At 48.0% G+C, this 22988-nt stretch overlaps 1 protein-coding gene across 1 annotated transcript in view; it reads right to left on the bottom strand.

Annotated features, from left to right (window-relative positions):
• The window catches only part of ANO2 (anoctamin 2), a 342407-nt gene that overhangs the window by 129360 nt on the left and 190059 nt on the right, over window positions 1-22988 (bottom strand). The window contains 1 exon segment of the mRNA XM_021092435.1: window positions 17919-18029. Within this exon segment, the coding sequence (XP_020948094.1) occupies window positions 17919-18029 (111 nt within the window).

Here is a 22988-nt window from a genome sequence, read left to right as displayed (position 1 = left end):
TCAACAAGAAGAACGTTCCCTTTTCTCGGAAGGCACAGTGACCCTACTTGCCCTCTAAATTGCTTCCAGAAGGTTAAGTTATCAAAGGGAGATTCATACTTTTTTGGTGGATCACTTACCAACCGGGACACATTTCCTCTTGGAGTGAAAATCATAGCTCACAATCTGTCCCGAGGATTTCCCCCGGCCAACATCTGGCCTCTGGTCAATGGATGAAATATCTTCATTGGAGAAGCACTCATGACCCATCCACTGACTGCCCCAGAATCATTTTTCCACATTAATGGTGGGGTCGGAAGATGTGAACAGTTCTCGGATTTGATACAAGGAAGCCACCCATTCCCAGGATGTGATAAATGGTTCCCTGACCAGAACTGGACCCCGGAGCCTACGAGCATGGCCCCACCTATGATCCAGAACATCTGCTCTCCCCTCCCCATCACACAGGCAAGAAAAGCAAAGGCTTCTCTTTTCCTAGACGCGTACTCGGTTTCTGGGGAGAGGTCTAGGACATGAACTAAAGGACTTGACCCACCTTCACTCTCTGTGAGCAACTGGGCAGAGGCAAAGAAGGCAGTGACACTAAGGCTGCCTCTGTGGGCATGTGCCAAGGGCTGCATCTCTGTAGCTCCCTCACCAGACACAAAAATGTGCAATTGGCAAGCCTGGAACCAAGTAAAGACCTGGAGCTTCCATTGGTAGAGTGTCTTCTACCAACAGAACCCTCCTAAAGTAATCAAAACCCTTTTTCTCCTGCAATAATGAGCACACTTATGTTCATCCTTCGTTCTAACACAGGGTAAAGACTAAGAAAACTACAATAAATTATATGATGCAGTAATCCAAATAAAACAAAATTCAGGGGGAAAAACTACAAGTGTGCTCATCATTTGTCAGGAAGGGCTAAGAAAACTATAACGCATCCGTATGATGCAATACCATTAGCAGCGTTGCTGAGATAGTGGTGAGCACAGCTGCCTTCCATATGATGAAATATCATGCAATTACTGAAATGATGCTCACGCATGATATTTAATAAGACTGGAACTTGTTCTCAGACTAAGTAAAAAAAATAATAATAACATAAATTAAATGTAGAGTCTGATTTTTTTTTCAACCATGTGACAATATATGTTAAAAGGGGGTTACAAGAATCTTTCTGGGAGATGAAAAATGGCATGGATTGCTTTTCTTCTTTATGCTTTACTCCCTTTTTTAGAATTCCTACACTTAGCATATATTACATGGATGCACTGAAAAAATAAAAGGTACTTAATTCGACAAAGCCATGGTTTTAGGGGACTGATGAGAAGGACTCTGAAGGAGAAGGTGCCGAGCTGGAAGGTGGCCAGGCATCCCCAGAGTTGCTGTGTGACTGCTGACCCCCTCATTCTTTCTCTCCAAGGATCCAGAGTGGTCCCTGACTCCACCCAGGGCTCTGCAGTCCAAACTCTCTGATTCTGAGAGAGATCTTTCATGACTCACTACAGGCCTGGGCTGGTCACTTCCCTTAAAATAATCCAGCTGGCAAAGAGCACACCGTGGTGTTGGGAAGATTCATTCATTCATGTTTACGGACAAGCTTTCTGAGATTCTTGGATGAGAGTTACCCCACACTAACAAGTGCAAATATTCGAATATTCGGCTGAGTACATTTCCAGGGCAAACTTCCTGCCGCAAATTCTCTAAACTCAATGCAGATGCCCGAACTCAAAATAAAATTTATGGAAGTTGGCTGTAGATTGTGCACCATTCTAATAAAAACGAATTGGATGTCAACTGTCTACAGCCAACTGCACACCACCTCGTCTGGCCTCCCTGGGGAACCATGAGGCTGGATCCAAAGGGTCCAGAAATGGGCAACCAAACTCTGGGCAGTGGATGAGCAGGACTGCTTGGCCCTGGGTGGGTATTAACCCTTCCAAGGTCATAGGGATGGAAAGGTTGAAATGTGCTGTGGAAATCTGCAATACAGGCCCACTGGCCCTAGACCAGGCAAAAGTAAAATCATGATGCAGAAAATCCTGGATGGGGTATCGCTGGGAAAGCATGAGTATTTCTGAAGAAAAGCCACAGCAGCAGCTCCCAGACAAGGAACTGCCTTTGGACCCTCTGTGGATGAAGAATGACGTGTACCTTCAAAAGGGCAGCACTTAACTCAGACTGTGCTACAGCTGGTTTCCAACAATGGCAAGGGCCACGACAGCTGTGAGGACCAAGTGGGGGCTGCAGCGGGGCTCAGGATACTGTTTTTCCTTCTCCTGCCTCCTGCCTGTCCAAGGACAAGCCAGAGCTCACTGGTCAGAGAAAAGAGGATGCCCGAGTTAGGCCAGAAGATGCGGGGTTGCATTTTACAGGCGCTCTTCTGACTACAGCTCAGGGCTTTCGGCTGAAAGCCAAGATAACAGAAATAAGAAAGGCTCAAAGGCAGTTGGTATGGGGCATCTTCTCTCAAAGAAGATTGTTTTGCAGAGGTTACCGGTATAGAAAGCGAGTTAAATCCTGGATCGCCTCATTCCCTGCATCACTCTGCTCCAGGCCCCCAAATATGAAGACAGCATAAGATATAAAAGTAAATTAGCATCCTTGGCTCGCTGCTCCCATGAAAGGACCAACTTCCTTTTGCCTCTGTGTTGGCACCTCTACTGACCCCATTCCAGTGACTATCTCACCATAAACTCCAGATCTGGCCTGCTCAGGGCAGCAGGATGGCATGCTCAGAGCAGGTAGTAGTGTAGGAATATTACATTCACCTATCAATCTGATCTGAGAATTAAGAAAAAAAAAAGGAAAGAAATACAGGAGTTCCCACTGTAGCACAGCGGAAACAAGCCCGACTAGTATCCATGAGGATGAAGGATCGATCCCTGGCCTTGCTCAGTCAAGGATCCGGCGTTACTGTGAGCTGTGGTGTTGCTGGCAGATGCAGCTCAGATCCGGCATTGCTGTGGCTGTGGCATAGGCCCGCAGCTGTGATTCCGATTCAGCCCCTACCCTGGGGACTTCCATATGGTGCAGGTGCAGCCCTAAAAAAGCAAAAATAAATAAATAAATAATAGAAATACAGATCATTAGGTTCTTGGACATTTTACCGATCAAATCCGCTATTAAGAAAACCAAGAAACCCTCACTTGGGCTGCCCCACCTGAAAGAACGTGGGCATGCATCTTCCCCGGAAGAGAATGAATGAGGTAACCAGTGAAAGCACAGGGAGTTCTCTGGGGCAGGGGGTGGAGAGGCAAGATTGGCATTTATTCACAGATCGCTCTTCCTACTAATGGTGACGTTTTGTTTTAGTGAACCGATAAAAGCCAACATGTCCAAATGGCAATAACTTGGGAGAGAAAAATGCAGCACACTCCAGGTTCTGAAGTATATCCTTCAAAGTGTACTGAAACTGAGCAAAAACCAAACCTTGGCAAGCCTAAGGAGGAAGAAAACAGACAAAAGAGTGTATTCAAGATGTGATGCTCCCTAGGCAGGTCAAAAACACAATGAGATACCACCTCACACCTGCTGGAAAGGCCACCATCTAGAAGACAAGAAATAACTAGTGTTGGCAAAGGTGTGGAGAAAAGAGAACTCTGGCGTATTGCTGGTGGGAATGTAGACTGATGCAGCCACTACGGAAAACAGTATGCAGGCTGCTCAAAAAATTAAAAACAGGAAGTTCTCATTGCGGCGCAGTGGAAACAAGCCTGACTAGTGTCCATGAGGTTGCAGGTCTGATCCCTGGCCTTACTCAGTGGGTTAAGGCTCTGGCATTGCGTGAACTGTGGTGTAGGTCGCAGACGTGGCTCGGATCTGCCATTGCTGTGGCTGTGGCATAAGCCAGCGGCTGCAGCTCCGATGTGACCCTAGCCAGGGAATTTTCATATGCTGCAGGTACAGCCCTAAAAAGCAAAAAAATAAAATAAAAAATAAAAAATTTTTAAAGATAAAAATAAAATAAAAATAGATCTACCATATAATGCAGAAATTCCACTTCTAGATATATACCTGAAGGAAATGTAAACAGATCCCAAAGAGATACATGAACCTTCATGTTCACTGAAGCATTATTCACAATAACCAAGATAAGGAAACAACCCAAGTGCCTTTCAATGGATGAATGGATAAAGAATAGGTGAGATTAGATAGATAGATAGATAGATAGATAGATAGATAGATAGATAGACAGACAGACAGACAGACAGTGGAATATTATTTAGCCATGAAAAAGAAGTGCATCCTGCTACATGGATGGCCCTCAAGTATATTATGCTGAGATAAATCAGACAGAGTAAGGTAAGTACATATATGTGAAATCTGAAAAAGCCAAACTCATTTTAAAAAAAGATGTAAAATGGGGGTGACCAGGGAAGGGGGGGGTGAAGGGATAAGACAGATGTTGTTTAAGGGTACAAACTCGCAGCAGGCAGTACATAAGATGCACAGCACAGTGACGATATACTACAGTGTATCATAACCATCACACTGGCTAGGAGACTAGAACTTAATGCTTCCAGTCCCTAAAAAGAAAAGATAATTTTATAACATGAGAGAGGTTTTGAGCATCGTGGCAATCATGTTACCAGTCCTGTAATCAGTACAGGACAATATTTTAAAAAGGACATGGTGCTTCCCCAGCAACCCCCATGGCAGAGGCAGGGGATCTAAGGTCCTTCTGCTGTTGATCAGAAGAACAAAAGGCACAGGAACAGCCCTGAGAAAACTTCAGTGCAGTGGTGAACAAAGGTGTTCCTGTCACTATCCTTTCCCAAAATGGAATCCGTCCAAACTCCTTGGAAATCCCAAGTCGGCCTTGGGAGTGACCAACCCAACAGAGCCAGGTAGTGAAAAGAGGGCCCAAAATGGAGCTGGAAGGATGGGATTACTTCAGGGAACGGGTTATGACCAGGGCCAGTCCTTTCCTGCTTCCTCGCAGAGTCTTTGCTCTGCTACAACACGTCGGTGGAGGGGTCCCTGAAGACACATTTCCCAGACTCACTGGTTCAAGATCTGCATCTGAAGAAACCTAAAGTAAGGACCTTTACATCTCTTCCCAGTTCCTTATTCTTCATGGACGCTAAGAAAGTGACGTCCAGGGAGCTCCCATCGTGGCGCAGTGGTTAACGAATCCGACTAGGAACCATGAGGTTTCTGGTTCAATCCCTGCCCTAGCTCAGTGGGTTAAGGATCCGGCGTAGGCTGGCAGCTACAGCTCCGATTAGACCCCTAGCCTGGGAACCTCCCATATGCTGAGGGAGCGGCCCAAGAAATGGCAAAAAAAGACAAAAAAAGAGTGATGTCCACAAGACCACCGAGTCCAAGGGGTGGTGGGGCAGGCACTGCGCGGAAGCCCGCATTCCCCAGCCGGGCGTGGCGGATGGACGGGGATGGAGGTTCCTGTCGCAGCAGATCAGGTCATCATGGCTAAAAGGGCACAGGCCGGGAGCTTCTCCATCGACAAAAGAGTCACCCCGCCTGTTTTCTTTGAAAGCTCCTTTTTGGACGTCTTGTCTTAAGACTCACCGGGAGTCAGCAGACCTCTGACCCCACTGGAATTTTTTAAACCAACTCTTTTGGTTTCCTGGCACATGCAAGGCAAGCGCGCAAAGGAACCTGACAGGCTCGTGTGTGCTTCCAGTGAATTCTAGGGAAGTGAAATAAGGACCTTGGCCCAGGCAGCAAAAGACAAATTTAATTTACGTGCTTCGGGCCGTATATGGAAAAATCATTTCGACGAGAAAAGAGAAGTCCAAGCTGCAAGTCAATCGTGGCAAACATCACACGTCCCAGCGGTATGTGCTGGCCTCCTCGAGCGCCTCTGCTGTTCCAGCATTCTCCATTCCTGCACATATTTGGGCCTCGTGTTTTCCATGAGGGTCTGGTCTGAAATACCATCGTGACTGTGCCCAGCCCGAGCGCCAAGCCTGGACCCGCTGCCCCCCTCCCCCAACCCTGCACTCTCCTCTCCCAGCGGCCCCATCACTCTCCAGCTTTGCGTCCATAGCCTGGGCCTCCGGACTCTCTTTATTTGCAACTTCTTAATTTAGATGCAGGCCAGTAGAAATGTATACAATGAGCATAGGAGAAAGACTTATTTTAGCCAGAACTTCTGCTGCTGAGAACAGGCTGTCAGCTGAAAAGGGCCAGGGCCCCCCGTCTGATGGCTTGGGCCACCCGAGGAGTCTCTCCTTGGGAAGAATAATTCATATGTTGTGTAGAGAGAGAAGTTTTTGGGCACATTCAATGCTCCTCTGGCAGGCTTCTCTGTGAAGCCCAAGCTGCCCAGAGACTGTGAGTCAAGCAGAGTCTTCTGGATGAGATGCTGTTGAGTTTATTTTTAAATCGCACAGTTTGGGTTTTTTTTTTTTTTTTGGTTTTTTTGTTTGTTTGTTTTTTGTGTTGTCTTCTTAGGGCTGCACCTGCAGCATATGGAAGTTCCCAGGCTAGGAGCTGAATAGGAGCCGTAGCGTAGCCACTGGTCTACTCCACAGCCACAGCAATGCCAGATCTGAGCCGTATCTGCCACCTAAGCCACAGCTTGCGGCAATGTGGGATCCTTAACCCACTGAGCGAGGCCAGGGATCGAACCCACATCCTCATGGACCCTAGTTGGGTTGGTGACCTGCTAAGCCACAACGGGAACTCCAGATCTCGTAGATTTTATAGGAGGTCCACAGTCAGAAACCCCTCCTAACCCACCCTGCCCCTCACCCACACGAATGTCTACAGATACATGCAGAGCAAGAGACAGAGAGCGAGCGAGCGAGAAATAGAGACAGAGAGAGATCCCGGGGCAGAGCTCCTCTGAAGCCCTGGGAGAGGAGTCTGGGGGAGGCCCAGGAGCAAGTGTGGAAGACGCCAGCCCCACCCCTGGCACTCTCCTTGCAGGCCCTTTGTGAGACTGTTGCCGCCCAAATAAATTCCTGCTCCTTTGAAATTCGCTATTTATCTTTTTAAACGTTTCCGTTCGTGGCCGTCCCCTTCACTCTTATGTCTTTAGGAAAGGAAGCTCTTTACTCAACAGCAAGCTCCAAATTTTCTCGATTCCTGGTACCCTTAACATCTCAGTAATGTTTACATGATGCCCCTGGGTTAAAAAAAAAAAAATACTTAACGGTTCCCAGAGAACAGACTTGTGCTTGCCAAGGGGGAGGGGGCGTGAGGGAAGGATGGAGTGGGCGTTTGGGGTTAGCAGATGCAAACCATCACACACAGGATGGGTAAACAATGGGTCCTACTGTAAAACACAGGGACCCCTATTCACTAGCCTGTGACAGCCATAATGGAAAACAATATTTAAGAAAAAGTGTAGGAGTTCCCGTCGTGGCACAGTGGTTAACAAATCCGACTAGGAACCATGAGGTTGCAGGTTCGACCCCTACCCTTGCTCAGTGGGTTAAGGATCTGGCGTTGCGTGAGCTGTGGTATAGGTCGCAGACACAGCTTGGATCCTGTGTTGCTGTGGCTCTGGCGTAGGCTAGTGGCTACAGCTCCGATTGGCCCCCTAGCCTGGGAACCTCCATATGCCGCGGGAGCGGCCCAGGAAATAGCAAAAAAAGAGAAAAGAAAAGAAAAGAAAAAGAGTGTATAGGTATAATGGAATCTCTTTGCTGTACAATGGAAACTAACACAACATTGTAAATCAGCTCTACTTCAATACAATTTTTTAAGGAAACAAAAACTTCACAGTCCCATTTAATAAGGAGTTAAGTCCAAATAATTTAATAAGTATGTATGTTCTGATAGTCTAGTAGCCATTTGGCGGGGGGGACATAGAAATTGAAAGAAAAATTGATCTTTTTATTTCATTCTTCACCCTAATTACTTACAAAAAGGATGTGTCCACTTGCAGGACACCGTACGCCCTCCTGGGAATCCTGCGGGTGCTGACACCTGCATCTGTTTCACAATCACTCTGTGCAGAGGCTGCACTATCGCCATAGAAAACTTGGCTTCATAAGGACATGGTGATGCTGACTGGCATGTCATGTCTTTTGCCTTTTTAGGGCCATACCTGCAGCACATGGAGGTTCCCAGGCTAGGGGGTGAATCTGAGCTGTAGCTGCTGGCCGAAGCCACAGCCACAGCAACATGGCCGTCAGCACCACTTTGGCCAGTGCTAAGTTCTGTGCAGAGGGGTCCGTCCCAAACGCCAGGGAGGGACCCACCCACTCAAGTGCTCGGCGGGGACACGGGTAGGGCCCTGATGGCGGTTCCGTCTTAGGAAACTTCTGTCCTTTCTCACTTCCTCCCATGCTGATTCCCAGGGTGGGAAGCAGCCAGCATCGCCAGGGGCTTTCCACACCGACCCCTCCGGCCACGTCCCCAGAGTCGTCCACTCTGTCCGCCCCACCTGGTGCACTGCTGTGGCAGAAGCGGCCCTTTCCCTTCCCAGGTCTGCAGCTGCTTCCTGGAGACAGGTGCACACATCCCAGCCTGCCTGCCGCCAGATCCCCAACAAGGGAGAGGCAGGCCAAACCCAGAAATTAAAAACAGAAGCCCCCCCATTCCTCCTAAGACATCCCCAGCCTGCAGCTGAGCAGGATGACTCTCCAGCCCCCTGGCCACATCCACTTCTCTGCTCCCTGGCGCATTCACCCATTTCCCTGGCTGAGAATCCCCCAGGAGGAGTGGGGGGCCATGGGGGCGGGGGAGAGAGATGGCAGAGTGAGAGCTGGAGAGAGAGACAGACAGCAAAGGAGGGGCCAGAGCTGGGAACAATGAATCAAAAATAATAATCGAATGAACATATAAGTCAAATTAAAGTTAGGGAGTTCCCGTTGTGGCTCAACAGATTACAAACCCGTGGGCTTGATCCCTGGCCTCGCTCAGTGGGCTAAGGATCCAGCGTTGCCGTGAGCTGTGGTGTAAGTCACAGACATGGCTCGGATCTGGCCTTAGGGTGGCTGCGGTGTAGGCCGGCAGCTACAGCTCCAATTCGACCCTAGCCTGGGAACCTCCATATGCCTCAAGGGCGTCCCCTGTCAAAAAAAATTAAATTAAATTTTTAAAAAGGAAAGGAAAGTACACATACAATTGTCAGGGGCTGATTTTGATAGCAATCCCACTTCCTAAGCTGTGTTCCCCTGGAGCTGCCCTGTGCGGAGGGACTTGCTTCACTGTCCCTCTCACCAAAGAGGAGCAATGGGGGCGTGGGAGGTGGCGTGCAGAGGTGGCCAGGCCACACGCGGTCCCTGGCAATCCAGGGGCTGGTCTGAGAGCCGTGGGCCCGATGGAGGCAGAATTCACCCTCTGGCTGAGAGCCCCCCAGGCTGCAGAAAATAAAAAGGATGAGAGGCTGTCGGCACTGACCAAATCAGCATTTCCAGAAATGGGCCAGGGGTCCAGCTTCACCTCAGCTCCTCACTAAGGGACTCTTCAAGTCCCCTTTCTGTCCCCCTTTGCCAATGAGGAATCTTCTTCATCCCTCAAAGTCTGGGAAAACTACATAGAGTCATTATCTTTGGGACCCTCAGATGGTCATTAGGTGACCTAGTGCTGTCACAAAAGGGCCCACGGGAACTCTGTCCCACGGCTCAACCACCCTGGGCCTCTGTGCAGGACCTTCTGACACACTCCCCTTGGACCCAAGGAGGGCCCGGGCGGACCGGCAGCCCCGCTCCCCTGGCCCTGTGACTGCCCCCGGCATCCTCTCTCGGTCCTCCCAGCCTCCTGGCCAAGGCCCTCAGTGATGCATAATTTATTCCACATGTTTGTTTGTGGCGCCTGCCAGAGGCGTCGTGTCGTAAATGTTTCAATACTTTAACTTTAGATGAGTTTTCTTTTGAAATAATTGTCCCCAGGGTGGTGCGCTGAACAGTAAATTAACACCCGTCTATTTACGGGCCTCCTCTTGGCAAAAGTTCCCCTTCAACATTCCCCATAAAACATGCATTAAATGCAGCATCACAGGCAGCCCGGTCTTGGCGGGCAGGTGCCTGCCTCCACGCAGGATAAACGTTTCGAGGACAGGTCCATCTCACCAGGTAATAAGCTCCTGGGACTGGTTCGAGAGGACTTTGTTTTAAGGTCCTTTAAGTGACATGTTGCGCGGAAGACTCTTTGAGGACCCGCAGTCGCCGTGCCCCCAGCTTGTCACATGCCTCTTGACACAGAAACATGTTTTGTCTCCTCACTGAAGCCTTCTGCTACCTGACCTCACCTGTGTCACTCCCATGGCACCAGCACACACAGCTGGTGCACAACCCCACTCACACGGACATTCTCTCTCTCTTTTTTTTGTCATTATAGCTGGCTTACAGTGTTCTGACAGTTTCCTACTATAGGGCATGGTGACCCCGCACACGGACATTCTTAACAGTGCAGGAATGGTCTGGGCCACTGACCGCTCCTGAATCCTCTCTCATTACATCAATGGTCAGCATTCTTGCACTTTCTGCCAAATTTTGGGTTTGGGGGCTTGGGGGGCGCATCTGTGGCATCTGGAAGTTCCCCAGATTGAACCCACACCATAGCAGTGACCTGAGTCGCAACAGGGACAACGCCAGGTCCTTAACCCACTGAGCCACCAGGGAACTCCTCTGCCAAATTTTTCGTTGTAGCCCTTAACAGCCTCTCAACTCCCCAAGGCAAGGACCTGACTTCAGTGATCAATCAGTGACTAGTTGGTGCCAAACTGATGCTGCTTACGACTGGACTTTTCTCCCAGTTCTCTGCCACTTGCCTGCAAATCTATTCTCCACTCTTCCCTTCTACTCGGTGTTGCTGGGGGGTGGGGGAGCTGAATCCTAAAAACAATGTGATTTATCAACTCACTTTTGGTTAGATTTGGCCACTGGGGGCGCTGGTGTCAGACCGGAGGGCAGGAGGGGGCTGCAGGGTCTCCCTCCTCCACCTCTCCCTGAACCTGTCTTCATGGGCTTCTCCAGGAAGGGGCTGCACTCCTGCAGGGTGTTGGCACCCGCTGGGTTCTGGCAATACCACCTCCCCTCCTGATCCTTCCAGCCCTACGAGTGGGAGCAGCCCCCATCTGTTGCTCATTTCTGCTTTGCCTCACCAGCCCCTGTCTGCCTCAATTTCCCCATTCTAACGTCTTTATCGTTAGTTCTTTGATTATTTTGCCTCTGTTGAACTCTGCAGCAGGAGCTCTATTTTCTGAGGACACCCTCAGGAGCAGGACGTTTAGTGACGGGAAAGGAGGCGTGGCTGGGAGGAGAAGGGGCAGAGGGGTGAGAGGTGGAGATCAGGACCACTCCCCAATCCCGCCATCCACAGCATCTTGCCGGCCGCTTTCAACTTAGAGCTTTAGCATCTTGTATGAACAGAGAAACATCTTGCCCTGGAGGGAAACTTGAGGAAACCTGCAAATCTGTTCAGGATAGGCTATTCCAGAAAATACTCCAGCTTATCCAGGAAGAAGGGGGAAAGAAAAAAAAAAAAAAAAAAAGCTAATTCTTTGGGTTTTTTGTTTTTTGTTTTTGTCTTTTTGCTTTTACTAGGGCCGCTTCCCGCGGCATATGGAGGTTCCCAGGCTAGGGGTCGAATCAGAGCTGTAGCCGCCGGCTTACGCCACAGCCACAGCAACACAGGATCCGAGCCACGCTGCGACCTACACCATAGCTCCCGGCAACACCGGATCCTTAACCCATTGGGCAAGGCCAGGGATCAAACCCGCAACCTCACGGATCCTAGTTGGATTCCTTAACCACTGAGCCACGACAGGAACTCCAAAAACTAATTCGTTGATGAGAAGTTCCAGCTCCATAGTTTCCTCAGAAACACAACATCGCTCTGTGTTTTGAGTCCCCAAGTCTCTCACTGTCTGTTGAACCTCTTGTAAACTGAGCTAATTCGGCTCACTCGTCCTCGGTGGAAATAGAGCATCAGCTCACCAAAGTTTACACAAAACCACTAAAGAAAAATTGGGTCGGTAGCTGTCTCGTACCCATCTTTCCAGCAAAAACCGCATTCCTTCCAGCCTTTAGAAGAAGGAAGAAGAAGCAGGCATGACTCTTCAGGGGTGTTGGGGATCTGCGGCGGGTAAACATGTGGAAGGCAGGGGAGTTGAGTGGTCGACAGCATCGTTCTTCAGACTTGACGTTGCCAAGAGCGGGAGGGGAAAAGGGAGGAAGGTTTGGGAATTTAGGATTAGCAGATGCAAATGATTATTTACAGAAGGGATAAACAAGGTCCTACTGTATAGGCCAGGGAACTATAATCAATATCCTCTAATAAACCACAGTGGGAAAGAATATGAAAAAGGATATGTACTGTGTATATACTCCCTTTACTGCACAGCAGGGATTAGCACATATGTCACTTCTACTCGAAGAAAATAAATTTTTCAACGAGAACACTGGTCTCGGGGTCAGACTGTTTGGCCACATAGAAGCAGTGAGCAAGTGCCTTCTTTCTAAATAAATAAGCTCGGTTTGCTCATGTATAAAATAGGAAGTAATAATGGTTTGAGACTTACATGAACTAAAACCCATAAAGATTTGCACAGAGAGAGCACTCCATAAATACCACATATCATTTCATCATCTTACCATCCTCCCTATGCCCCCGCCCTTAAACGTCATCCCAGTAGAGAGAACCGTAGCCCAAACGCCACCATCCAAATCAGATAAGGGACAGTCTGTCCCCCAAAGTTGTGGGCCATTGACCGACATGATCTTTCACATCAGCAAGTGAAGCAGCGACTCTCCGAACAGCAGACACTGCAATTCAATCTTCCCACGTGAGAGCCGAGGGGGAAGAGACCAGTCGTGGGCTGGGCCACCTGATGACGTGACGTGATTTCTTCTCAGGGACGCCTTTCAGAGAGAGTTAAAAAGCAATGTACCATACCTACTGGAGAGCACAGGAAAAGCTACTCAATAGGTTGTAATAATCCATATGGGACAAAAGAAGGGATGTCTGTCTATGCATGACGGATTCACTTTGCTGTACACCTGAACCTAATACAAACCCTGTAAGTCAACTCTCCTCCAACAAAATCAAAGTTTCAAAAAGACCGAGTTTAGAGAAAGGAGAGGAAAAAAGCAATGGGCCACAGAAAACATCACACTTAAGGGTGAAAGGCCCATTTTTTCTCTTAAAATCAAGAACAAGGCAAGGAAGTCGATTCTCATCCCTTCCCTTCAACGCGGCATAAGAGGCTGTAGTCAGAGCCATTAGGGCAAAAGGGAGGGGAGCTGAGAATGGAGAGAGAGAGCAATAAATGCATCCAGGTTGGGAGACGAAGAAATAAAGCTCTCTCTCTCTCTTCAAGATGGCATGATCTTATAAGCAGAAAATCCTAAGGAACCTACCAAACACCGCTGGAATTAATGAGGTCAGCAAAGTTGTGGGATACAAAATCAACTGTACTTCTGGATATTAGCCATGAACAACCCAAAATTGAAATTAAGAAAACAATTGTATTTGCCATCGCATGAAAAAGAATAATTACAAACAAAGTTAACACAAGGTGTGCAAGACCTCTTCTCCGCAAATATAAAATGTTTTTGGAAGCAATGAAAGAAGACAGTATTGTTAAAATGGCACGACTTCCTAAATTAATCCGTCAAAAATCCCAGCTTGCGTTTTTCGCAGAAATTGACAAGCTACGCCTAAAATTCATATGATAATGTAGGACACCTAGAATTGTCAAAACAAATTTGAAAAAGAAGCACAAATTCAGAGTCGCACTCTCAATTTCAAAACTTACTACCCAGGTGCAGTAATTAATTAAGCCAATGTGGAACTGGCCGAAAGACAGACATACGGATTAATGTAACAGAACTGAATGTCCAGAAGTGAACTTTTACATTTATGATAAATTAATTTTGGATGAGAGTGTCAAGATAACTCCACGGAGAAAACAGTCTTTACAACAAACAACGCTGGAACAACTACGTGTGCAAAACAAAAAAATGAATGTGGCCCCTTACATCACACACAAAAATCAACTCAAAACAGATCACAGACCTCAACATAAGAGTTAACACTGTAAAATTCTCAAAAGAAAACCTGGGAGTATATCTCCATGATGCTGGATTAAACAATGATTTCTTAGATATGACACAAAAGCATAAGTGACAAAAAGAAAACTCGATAAATTGAACTACATCAAAACCTTATTTTGGTCATTTTAGGGCCGCACCCCCAGCATATGGGAGTTCCCAGGTGAGGGGTCAAACAGGAGCTGCATCTGCAACCTACACCACAACTCACAGCAATGACGGATCCTTAACCCACTGAGGGAGGCCAGGGATCGAACCTGCTTCCTCATGGATCCTAGTCAGGTTCGTTAACTGCTGAGGCACGGAGGGAACTCCTTACATCAAAAACTTTTATGCAGCAAACTGTATCATCGATTAAATGAAAAAAATCCACAGAATGGGAGACAATATTTGAAAATCATATTATTTGATAAGGGGCTGCTGTTCAGATTAAGTAAATGACTCCTAACACAATAATAAAAAGACAGTTAACCCAATTCTTAAAACAGACAAAGGATCTGAACAGACATTTTTCCAAAGAAGTCATAAAAATTACCAATAAGCACATGAAAACATGTTCAACCTCATTAATCATTAGAGAAATGCTACTTCAAACCACAACGAAAGACCACTTCACACAACTAGGACGGGTAAAATAAAAAAGACAGGGAGCAGCAAGGGTTGGTGGGAATATGGAGAAATTAGAGACCTCATACATTCGTGGTCGGTATGCAGAATGGTGCAGCCCCTTTGAAAAATATTACAGCGGTTCTTTAAACAGAGTTACCCTCTGAGCCGGTCATTCTTCTCATGTCTATTTCTAAAAGTAGTGAAAACATGTATCCACACAAAACTTTATACACAAATGTTCATAGCAGCATTGTTCATGAAAGCCAACCAGTGGAAGCCATCTAAATGTCCATCAACTGATGCCTGTAGAAATAAAATTAGTCCTATCCAAAATATGGGGTATTATTTGGCAATATAGAAGAACGAGGCACTGGTACATCTGCAACATGGATGATCCAGAAAACATTCTGCTCAGTGAAAGAAGAGAAGCACCGCAGTTTGCACAATCTCACGTCCATGGAAGTCCAGAAGTGGCAAATCGATCCAAACAGGAAGCAGATTACTCGCTTCCCAGGGTAAAGGGTTTCTCTCTGAGGTGATAAAAATGTGTTCAACGTAGATTGTGGGGATGGCTGCACAAATCGGTGAATATGCTGAAAACCACTGAAGTGTGTAATTTAAATGGGGTTATTTTATGATCTGAGAATTAAATCTCCATCAAGACATTTTAAAAATAGACTTGCTATCTTTTTAAAAAATGATTTTAAGAAGCAACGGGCTTTGGGGATCAGGTGGAACTGAGTTTGACTACCAGCTCCCCCACACCTAGCACTGTGGTCTTTGGCACGTTCCTCTACCATCTGGGTCTCGCTAAATGGTAGTTCTTATCATTCAGGAGAAAGGCATATAAGCAGAAGTGGGACATGCAGCCTCGGGGTTACCCCGAAGGCAGAGCCAAGGTGATCCTCTGGGAAGGAAGAAGCACATCCAAGGCCACCAGCTAGACTTTGATTGTTAGTCCCTATGCATTTCCCAGAAGAATGTGTCTTTCCTAAATATCCCACCCACACTGGTGCCCAGAAAGCCATAGTCAGCCACGGGTATCAACCTCGACTCTTTCTGCGGGCAAGAGACAGCCTCCCCATCAGACAGCAATATGCGCTTCTGCCTTCATCTCCCACCTCTGGCTAGACTTCCAGCAGCAACAGAAGCATTTCCATTATTTACGGGATGGAGGGAACACAAGAAAGATGCTGACAATCCGATGCCAGGCCATTATTATCTGACACTGCTCATTGGGGAAGGTTATCCCCGCCCCCCGTGCCTATAAGGCATTAGATGCTTTGGGCTTTGCCTTCTCAACAGTGTAATGGAAATAGATGTTGAATGCTAAAACATAAACATATGTATCATTCATAATGCATTCAGATGTTTTTCAATTATTCATGGTTCCTGAAAGTTATGTGACCTATCATGCATATACATCCAAGCAATGTTTATATTAGAACCACAGCCTCAATGTACGCAATTCCAGCTCCTCGGCATTCCCGTCTATGGAATTAAAATTAAATGAGTCAGTGGTCAATAAAAGTTACATGTGATTTCCATAAAATTATCCACTGTATACTGCCCTGGGGTGGAGAGAGAAGGTTGCATGGGATTGCCAAAGCTGACAGAACACAACAGGCTTGCTTTCTGATGAGGCTGATGGAGATGATTAGCCTTTCTGAAGAATTAATTCATTTTTCCCCAAATAATTGGTGGTCTCGGACTTAATTTTTTTCTAGGGAAATAATAACTCAGACGGCCACCCCTTACTCTTCTAAGTCCTATTTTCTTAAAAAAAAAAAAAAAAAAGCTAGTATTCTGGGCTCAAAAACACCACATTCCCACATTCTTCTGTTTTGGTACTTGAATAAATTTGCATGTTAACATGAATGGTTCCAACATAAAGAATGTAAAATTAAATGAAATTTGAATTCGAATCCAAGATGGAGAAAAGACACATGTAAAAACAACAGATTTTCCATCACGTTGATTTTTTTTTTTTCAGGAACCAGATTAGGAAAGACATAAACACACACACACACACTCTCGGTTTCAAAGAAAGGAGGCGCTGGGGGGAGGCCGGCACTGCCAAAGAGGAGCCCCGCCACCGTGCCCCCCACCTCCTGCTCACAGTATTTACAGATCACAGCACAGATTCTGAGGCTCTGTTTGCATGTCTGAATGCCACCGTAAAACTCAGAAACACGACTCACAAGCCATGTTCACCATCACATCGCCACCCAGAGAAATGAAAATTGAGGACCAGTGTAGGAGCAGCTCAGGCAAACATAGGCACCGGTTTGGCTCTGCCGACCCAACAGCCATTTCTCGATTTATCCTTCCACCTGCCTACCGCACTTGAAGGGTAGTAACGCACAGTGGCTAGACACTCAGACTGCCAAAGACAAACGTGGGCTCGAGTCCCAGATCCACCCACCGTTCACCAGCTGGATGACCTCTGGCCAGTATCTTAACCTGTGGACATACTTTTTCCATTAGATTTTTTTGGCCACACTCATGGCACACGGAAGTTGCTGAACCAGGGAGTGAACCTGCACCACCGCAGTGACCCAAGCCACAGCAGTGACAATGCAGGATCCATAACTCACTGAGCCACCAGGAACTCCTCCCATTGGATTTAATTTGCATAACAATTGTGCCAGCCTCATAAATTTACTGTGATAACAAAATAACATAATGCACTGAGAACACCATCCAGCCTGTGGCAAGCACTCGATAAGGCTTAGCTGTCATGGCACTGGTTGATCTGGTATTAGCTGCTATTATTTTAATTTTATTTATTTTTTTGTCTGTCTTTTTAGAGCCGCACCCACGGTATATGGAGGTTCCCAGGCTAGGGGTCCAATCGGAGCTGTAGCTGCCAGCCTATGCCAGAGCCACAGCAACGCAGGATCCGAGCCACGTCTGCTACCTACACCACAGCTCACGACAACGCCGGATCGTTAACCCACTGAGCAAGGGCAGGGACCGAACCCGCAACCTCATGGTTCCTAGTTGGATTCGTTAACCACTGCGCCACGACGGGAACTCCTGCTATTATTTTTAAATGCGTAAGTGAGGGAGTCCAGAGGAACCAGGCCTGAATTGATTTTTTTCTTATCCAACCTGCTCTCCCATTTCATTCACCCAGGAAAGGAAGATAAATCCAGTCATGGCAGAAGCCTGTGCCCCATGAGCTCTGCCCACAGGACAATGACAGATGGCACGCCCTCTTTCCGCCCTCTCCCACCACTGTCAGCACTTCACACAGCCCAGTCTCTGTCCCAGAAAGTGCTCCCAATGAAATGACAACGGGATCTTCGGAAACAGAAAGGACGGTGAGCACCAGGCCCAGCATCTCACCTCGTCTTCACTCTCGGTCGAATGGGTCCCCAGTTTCTGGACAACAGACTTGTCGCTCTCCTTCAGCATTTTCTCGCGAACTTTGGTTTCATATTCAGGCCGGGAGTGCTCCTAAAAGGCAAAAGCAAAGACGAGTTAGTACCCAGGCGGAGGGCAACCCGTGGCCCGCGGGGTATGACCAGACACAAGCACAGGACGCGGGATCGGATGCTACAGGACAAGAACTGCTGCGCCACCCACTACGGCCACACCACCCGCACTCATGGGGCATCTAGACAGTCACAGTGTGGGGGAGAGAGGGGACACACAACACTTGTTACCAAGCTGAAAACCAAACCTGAGCACGTTCCTGGGGATGGCGCCGGTGGTGAGAAAGGAGAGAGGAAACGTTAACTGGGCAGCCGCTAACAGAGAGGACCCAAGCGCTTTTACGCAACAGTTTGACCCAAGGCCGGGGACTCTCTCTGGTCATCCCACCATCTGTCTTCAGACCTCGACTTTAGGTTTCGGTGAGCCAAACCCCAGCTGGAGAAACAGATGTGCCCCACTGCTGGGAATCAGAGCAGTGACAACACGTCTTCCCTGCACCATTCCTCCGCAAGCGAACCATGGAGGCCAATAAACATCAAAGTTAAAGGTGGCCGGAGGGAAGCTTAAAACTCACTTGCCTGGACCTGCTTCCTGCACAGCCTAGGTGAGTAACACATTGGCAAGCACACCAAGGCTCAGGAGACATCCCCGGGCCATTCAGCAATATGCACTTGAACCATGAGTCACCAGGCATGGGAAAGAGCGCCTGACTAATGAAAAAGACCACAGTCCCATCAATGCAGAGGCTGCGGCAGGAAGACGCGAGACTGACTTCAAAGAGCATTTAACAACGTACACCTGGCCACACTAGCAGGTCTTCCCCGTAGTTTCCAAAGGCGAATATCTGCAAATGCAAGGACCTCACATCTCTGCAGCATTTACCAATAACTGCTGGGCGGGGATTCCAGCACTGGCTCACGGTGGATCTGGAGAACATTCCCTTATCACTGTACCTACATCAGAGATTCCGAGAGCCCACAAGCTAGGCTCCTGGCTTGTCTCTGGCCTTCCCAAGACATGCCGGGTTGCTGGAGAGGAGAGAGTGTGCACATGACTAAGAAGAACCAAGGTAACAGCGGAGGTGCTATTCCAGAGTTCTGAAGGCTTTTCATCATCGCCCAGCCTCCACAATGCAGTCTCATCCTCGGAGATGGGACCTGCCCTGCCGGCTGACACAGAGCTGGCGGAATCTTCTCCCTCTCAAATAACCTGGCCTTTTAGAGCTTCCATGATGTGGAGATCTTGATTGTGTATTGTTCTTTTATTACTTCCTAGTTGTTTTGCACGGGGGAGTCTTTTTATCTGACTAGAGTACAGCTCCTACTATACCTGGTCTGGACTATTTTGCGTTTCTCACGGTACTGAGCACCACGCAGAGCACCGAGAAATCTCTAAATGCTTGTGAAGTTCACTTCATTTTGTCCCTCCCCTTTATTCGTCCTCCAGCACAGCAACTCGCCAAGAGTTTTAGCCAAAAAAGGATTCCAGGGTCTAACAGACTGGAAAATACCACACGGGCGCATCACCGGAGAGTCACAATGAGCGTAATAAAAGCTCCAAAAAGTTCTACCGTAATGACACCTGCTTAATCTTTTTAAACCCATCATTTCCCACAAAACCCCTGTGGCCTCCAACCACAAACGTCCTGCAGAAATACTTGAAGAAATGTGGTCTCAAGTCTTCCTCCATGGCCTCTGAAATTAGGTTTGCTTTTCTTCCATATTATTCCCACGGAAGATTTAAACTTTACAAAATGATAGCCGTATCTTTTTGTCCAGGGCCATGATGTGGATTCTAAACCCCTTCGAGCCGGAGTTGCTTCCAGCCTGTGATATTCAGCAGGACCTTCCCTACTGACTGGAGGCTGTTGTGACTTGCCCCTGACTTTCCAAAGACAACCCCCGTGATCTTCTTTGGAGAAACGTCCTTGCATCCCTCTAGCTGTGGCTGTGGCCCACCGCACCACACACCGGCCCTAGTTCAAATGCCCCTCATCTGTTTAGAATAAATAAGTCCAGAGGTCTTGGCATGGAGACAGGCGTCCGAGACTCTCCAAGCAGAGTCTTCAGTTGCTTTGCTTTCCAACTGAAGCAGGTCAGACAAGGATCCCCCTGCTTGTGGCCAAGAAGGTCGGGCGAGGTCACAGGATTCCTCAAAGGCAGAGATCTGGACGACTGAGCTCCCGGCCAGAGCAGAGTCTAGACCCTGTGAGGGCTGCTTCAACAAAGCCACCTACCGCCAGGTCCCCCTTAAGCCTGATGTTCCCCAAACGCAGCAGCCTCCCTGGATGGGTGGTCTGATGGACAAATACACAGCCCCTCCCACCAAGACTCTGGGAAAGATTTCCCAAAGTCACTTCCACCTGGTTGGTCCCCACAGGAGGTAGGCTGAAGCAAAGCCCCAGGCCAGCTCAGAACCAGCCTTCGCTGACCGAAGGAGGTAAACCCAGAGATCCAGTCCACAGATGCCTCCAACAAAGAGCCATCAAGCACCTACTGTACTCTGAGCTCTTTTCCAGGCTCTGTTGCTTATGGACAAGGTCTGTTCTTTCAAGGGGCTTATCTGCAAGGACAGGAAGGTGACAGTACGCAAACACACCCACAAATACAAAACCAGCAGGTGGAGAGGAGAACAGAAGAAATGAGTCAGGCTGACTGCTTCAGGATAGGGATTTGGGGAAGGCCAAGCAGAGGAGGCTAACATTTGGGTTGGGATGGAAAAGCCAAGAGAGGGTAGGCCAGGTGGAGACAGGAGCCTTCAAGGCAGAGGGAGCAGCCAGTGCAAAGCCTGGAAGGAGCCTGTGAGAGAATGAAGGCCTGCGAGGCTGGCAAGTCCGGGAAGGGAATGCCGCATGTGCCGGGGGTTCCTATGTGATGGGAAGCCACTAAGGACGGCTAATGCTTGATGCGGTCGATAAGGGGCGGGAGGGAGATGGAGGGGAGGATGTCTGTGTTCAGATAAGGCCACACTCTCTGAGGGCTCCCGGGACACCTGGGGACTCTAACTGGGCAAGAAGCCACTGAGCTGAAGACCCTCCAAGGACGCTGGAGATCTGGCCGGCCTCCTTGCAATGGGCGCCAATAAGACCCAAAGGGGGAGTTCCCATCATGGCTCTGTGGTTGACGAATTCGACTAGGAACCATGAGGTTGCGGGTTCGATCCCTAGCTTTGCTCAGTGGGTTAAGGATCTGGCGTTGCCGTGAGCTGTGGTGTAGGTCGCAGACACGGCTTGGATCGGGCATTGCTGTGGCAGTGGCAGTGGCAGCTATAGCTCTGATTTGACCCTTAGCCTGGGAACCTCCATAAGCCTCATATTATAAATATTCAGAGACCAGATAGCCTCTTAGGTGAAGGTAACCCTTTGGAGATGCTCAGAGACTATGCCTGGGGTAGTCCCATATCCCAAAACAAAGCCTAATCCATAGTAGGTGCTTGATGCGTAGGTTTAGGTTTAATGCAATTTAAAGTGTGCTTAATATCCAAGTCCAACATACAACTCAGGGAAGGAAAGACGTGACTGTCCTCTCACCTCTCAACCACGTGGGGCCCTGGACTTGCACACGAGGTGGGGGTAGGGAGTTAACACCAAGGATGCTGCAGAACTGCCCCCGTAACCTGACAGAGAGCCCGTTAGGACCAGCTCCCCGTGCCAGGGACATACCCAGGCTTGGCCAGGCCCCTCAGCCTGCATGTGAGTTCCCGAATCACGCCCTCCCAGGAAATTAGCATGGCTGATAGGGGTTAACAGGAAACAGGACACCTGGCTACAGAAACAAAAATGGATTCTTAACATCCTGCTCCTGCCAGGGCCCTGGGACTGAGAATTCCAGGGCATCGAGTCATCACCGATGACTCTCTGTGACTGTTTACACGTCCTCCTGTACAGAGAGACTTGCTGGATACCTCAGCGCTGCTCAGAGGACACATTTAGCTTGTTTCTGGCCCCACACAGGTTTGTATGCAGGATGCTTCTTCTTTTCCTCCTTGGAGACATCCTGCGCCTTAGGATAGGAGAAGCTGGGCCCCCACACACCTCCCTACAGCCAGCCACAGTTCTCTCCCCTCTTCTCTCCTACACCAATCAAATCAAACCCAGAGGACAAAGACACCCCCACCAGATCACCCTCACTGCATATTAGAAAGCTCTTTCCACTGAAGCACTACCTTGGGCATTTCCCCCCTAGACATGCAACTGCCTTTATTATTTTCCTAGCTGCTTATTTTCCTCGCTAAGTTGTATCCTCTCTGAAGGCAGAATCCATACGTACATTCTCACATTTGCCACAAAATCCAGGATGCTCGGAGTCTCTGTGCAGATGCTTAATGCACAGGACTGGGACAGAGTGAGTGTGTGAACTGAGTCCCTGGTCATGGAGCACCACCTGCTCAAAGGCAAGCTGACTGCTTAGAGCTTTAAGGAGAGGAGATGATCCCCTATGGAGAACAGTAGGGAGGCTCCTTAAAAAACCAAAAATAGAGCTACTGCATGGTCCAGCAATCTCATTCCTGGGCATATATCTGGAGAAAAACATAATTTGAAAAGATACATGCACCCCAATGTTCACTGCAGCACTACCGACAGTAGCCAAGACATGGAAGCAACCTAAATGTCCACTGACAGAGGGATGGATAAAGAACATGTGATACATATATACAGTGCAGTATTACCCAGCCATAACAAGAATGAAATAATGCCATTCACAGCAACATAGATGGACCTAGAGATTATCATACTAAGTGAAGGAAGTCAGACAAAGACAAATACCACATGATACCACGTATATGTGGAATCTAAAACAAAATGATACATATCAACTTATATACAAAACAAAAACAGACCCAGAGACAAAGAAAACAAACTTTTGGTTACCAAGGGGAAAGGGGGGGGATAAATTAGGAGTTTGGGATTAACAGATACACACTACCACGTATAAAATAAATAACCAGCAAGGACCTACTGTATAGCACAGAGAACCCTTT

Source organism: Sus scrofa, chromosome 5, assembly GCF_000003025.6.
Source record: "Sus scrofa isolate TJ Tabasco breed Duroc chromosome 5, Sscrofa11.1, whole genome shotgun sequence".
In the NCBI taxonomy this organism is placed as follows: Eukaryota; Metazoa; Chordata; class Mammalia; order Artiodactyla; family Suidae; genus Sus; species Sus scrofa.
This window is presented reverse-complemented; position numbering and strand designations above follow the sequence as displayed.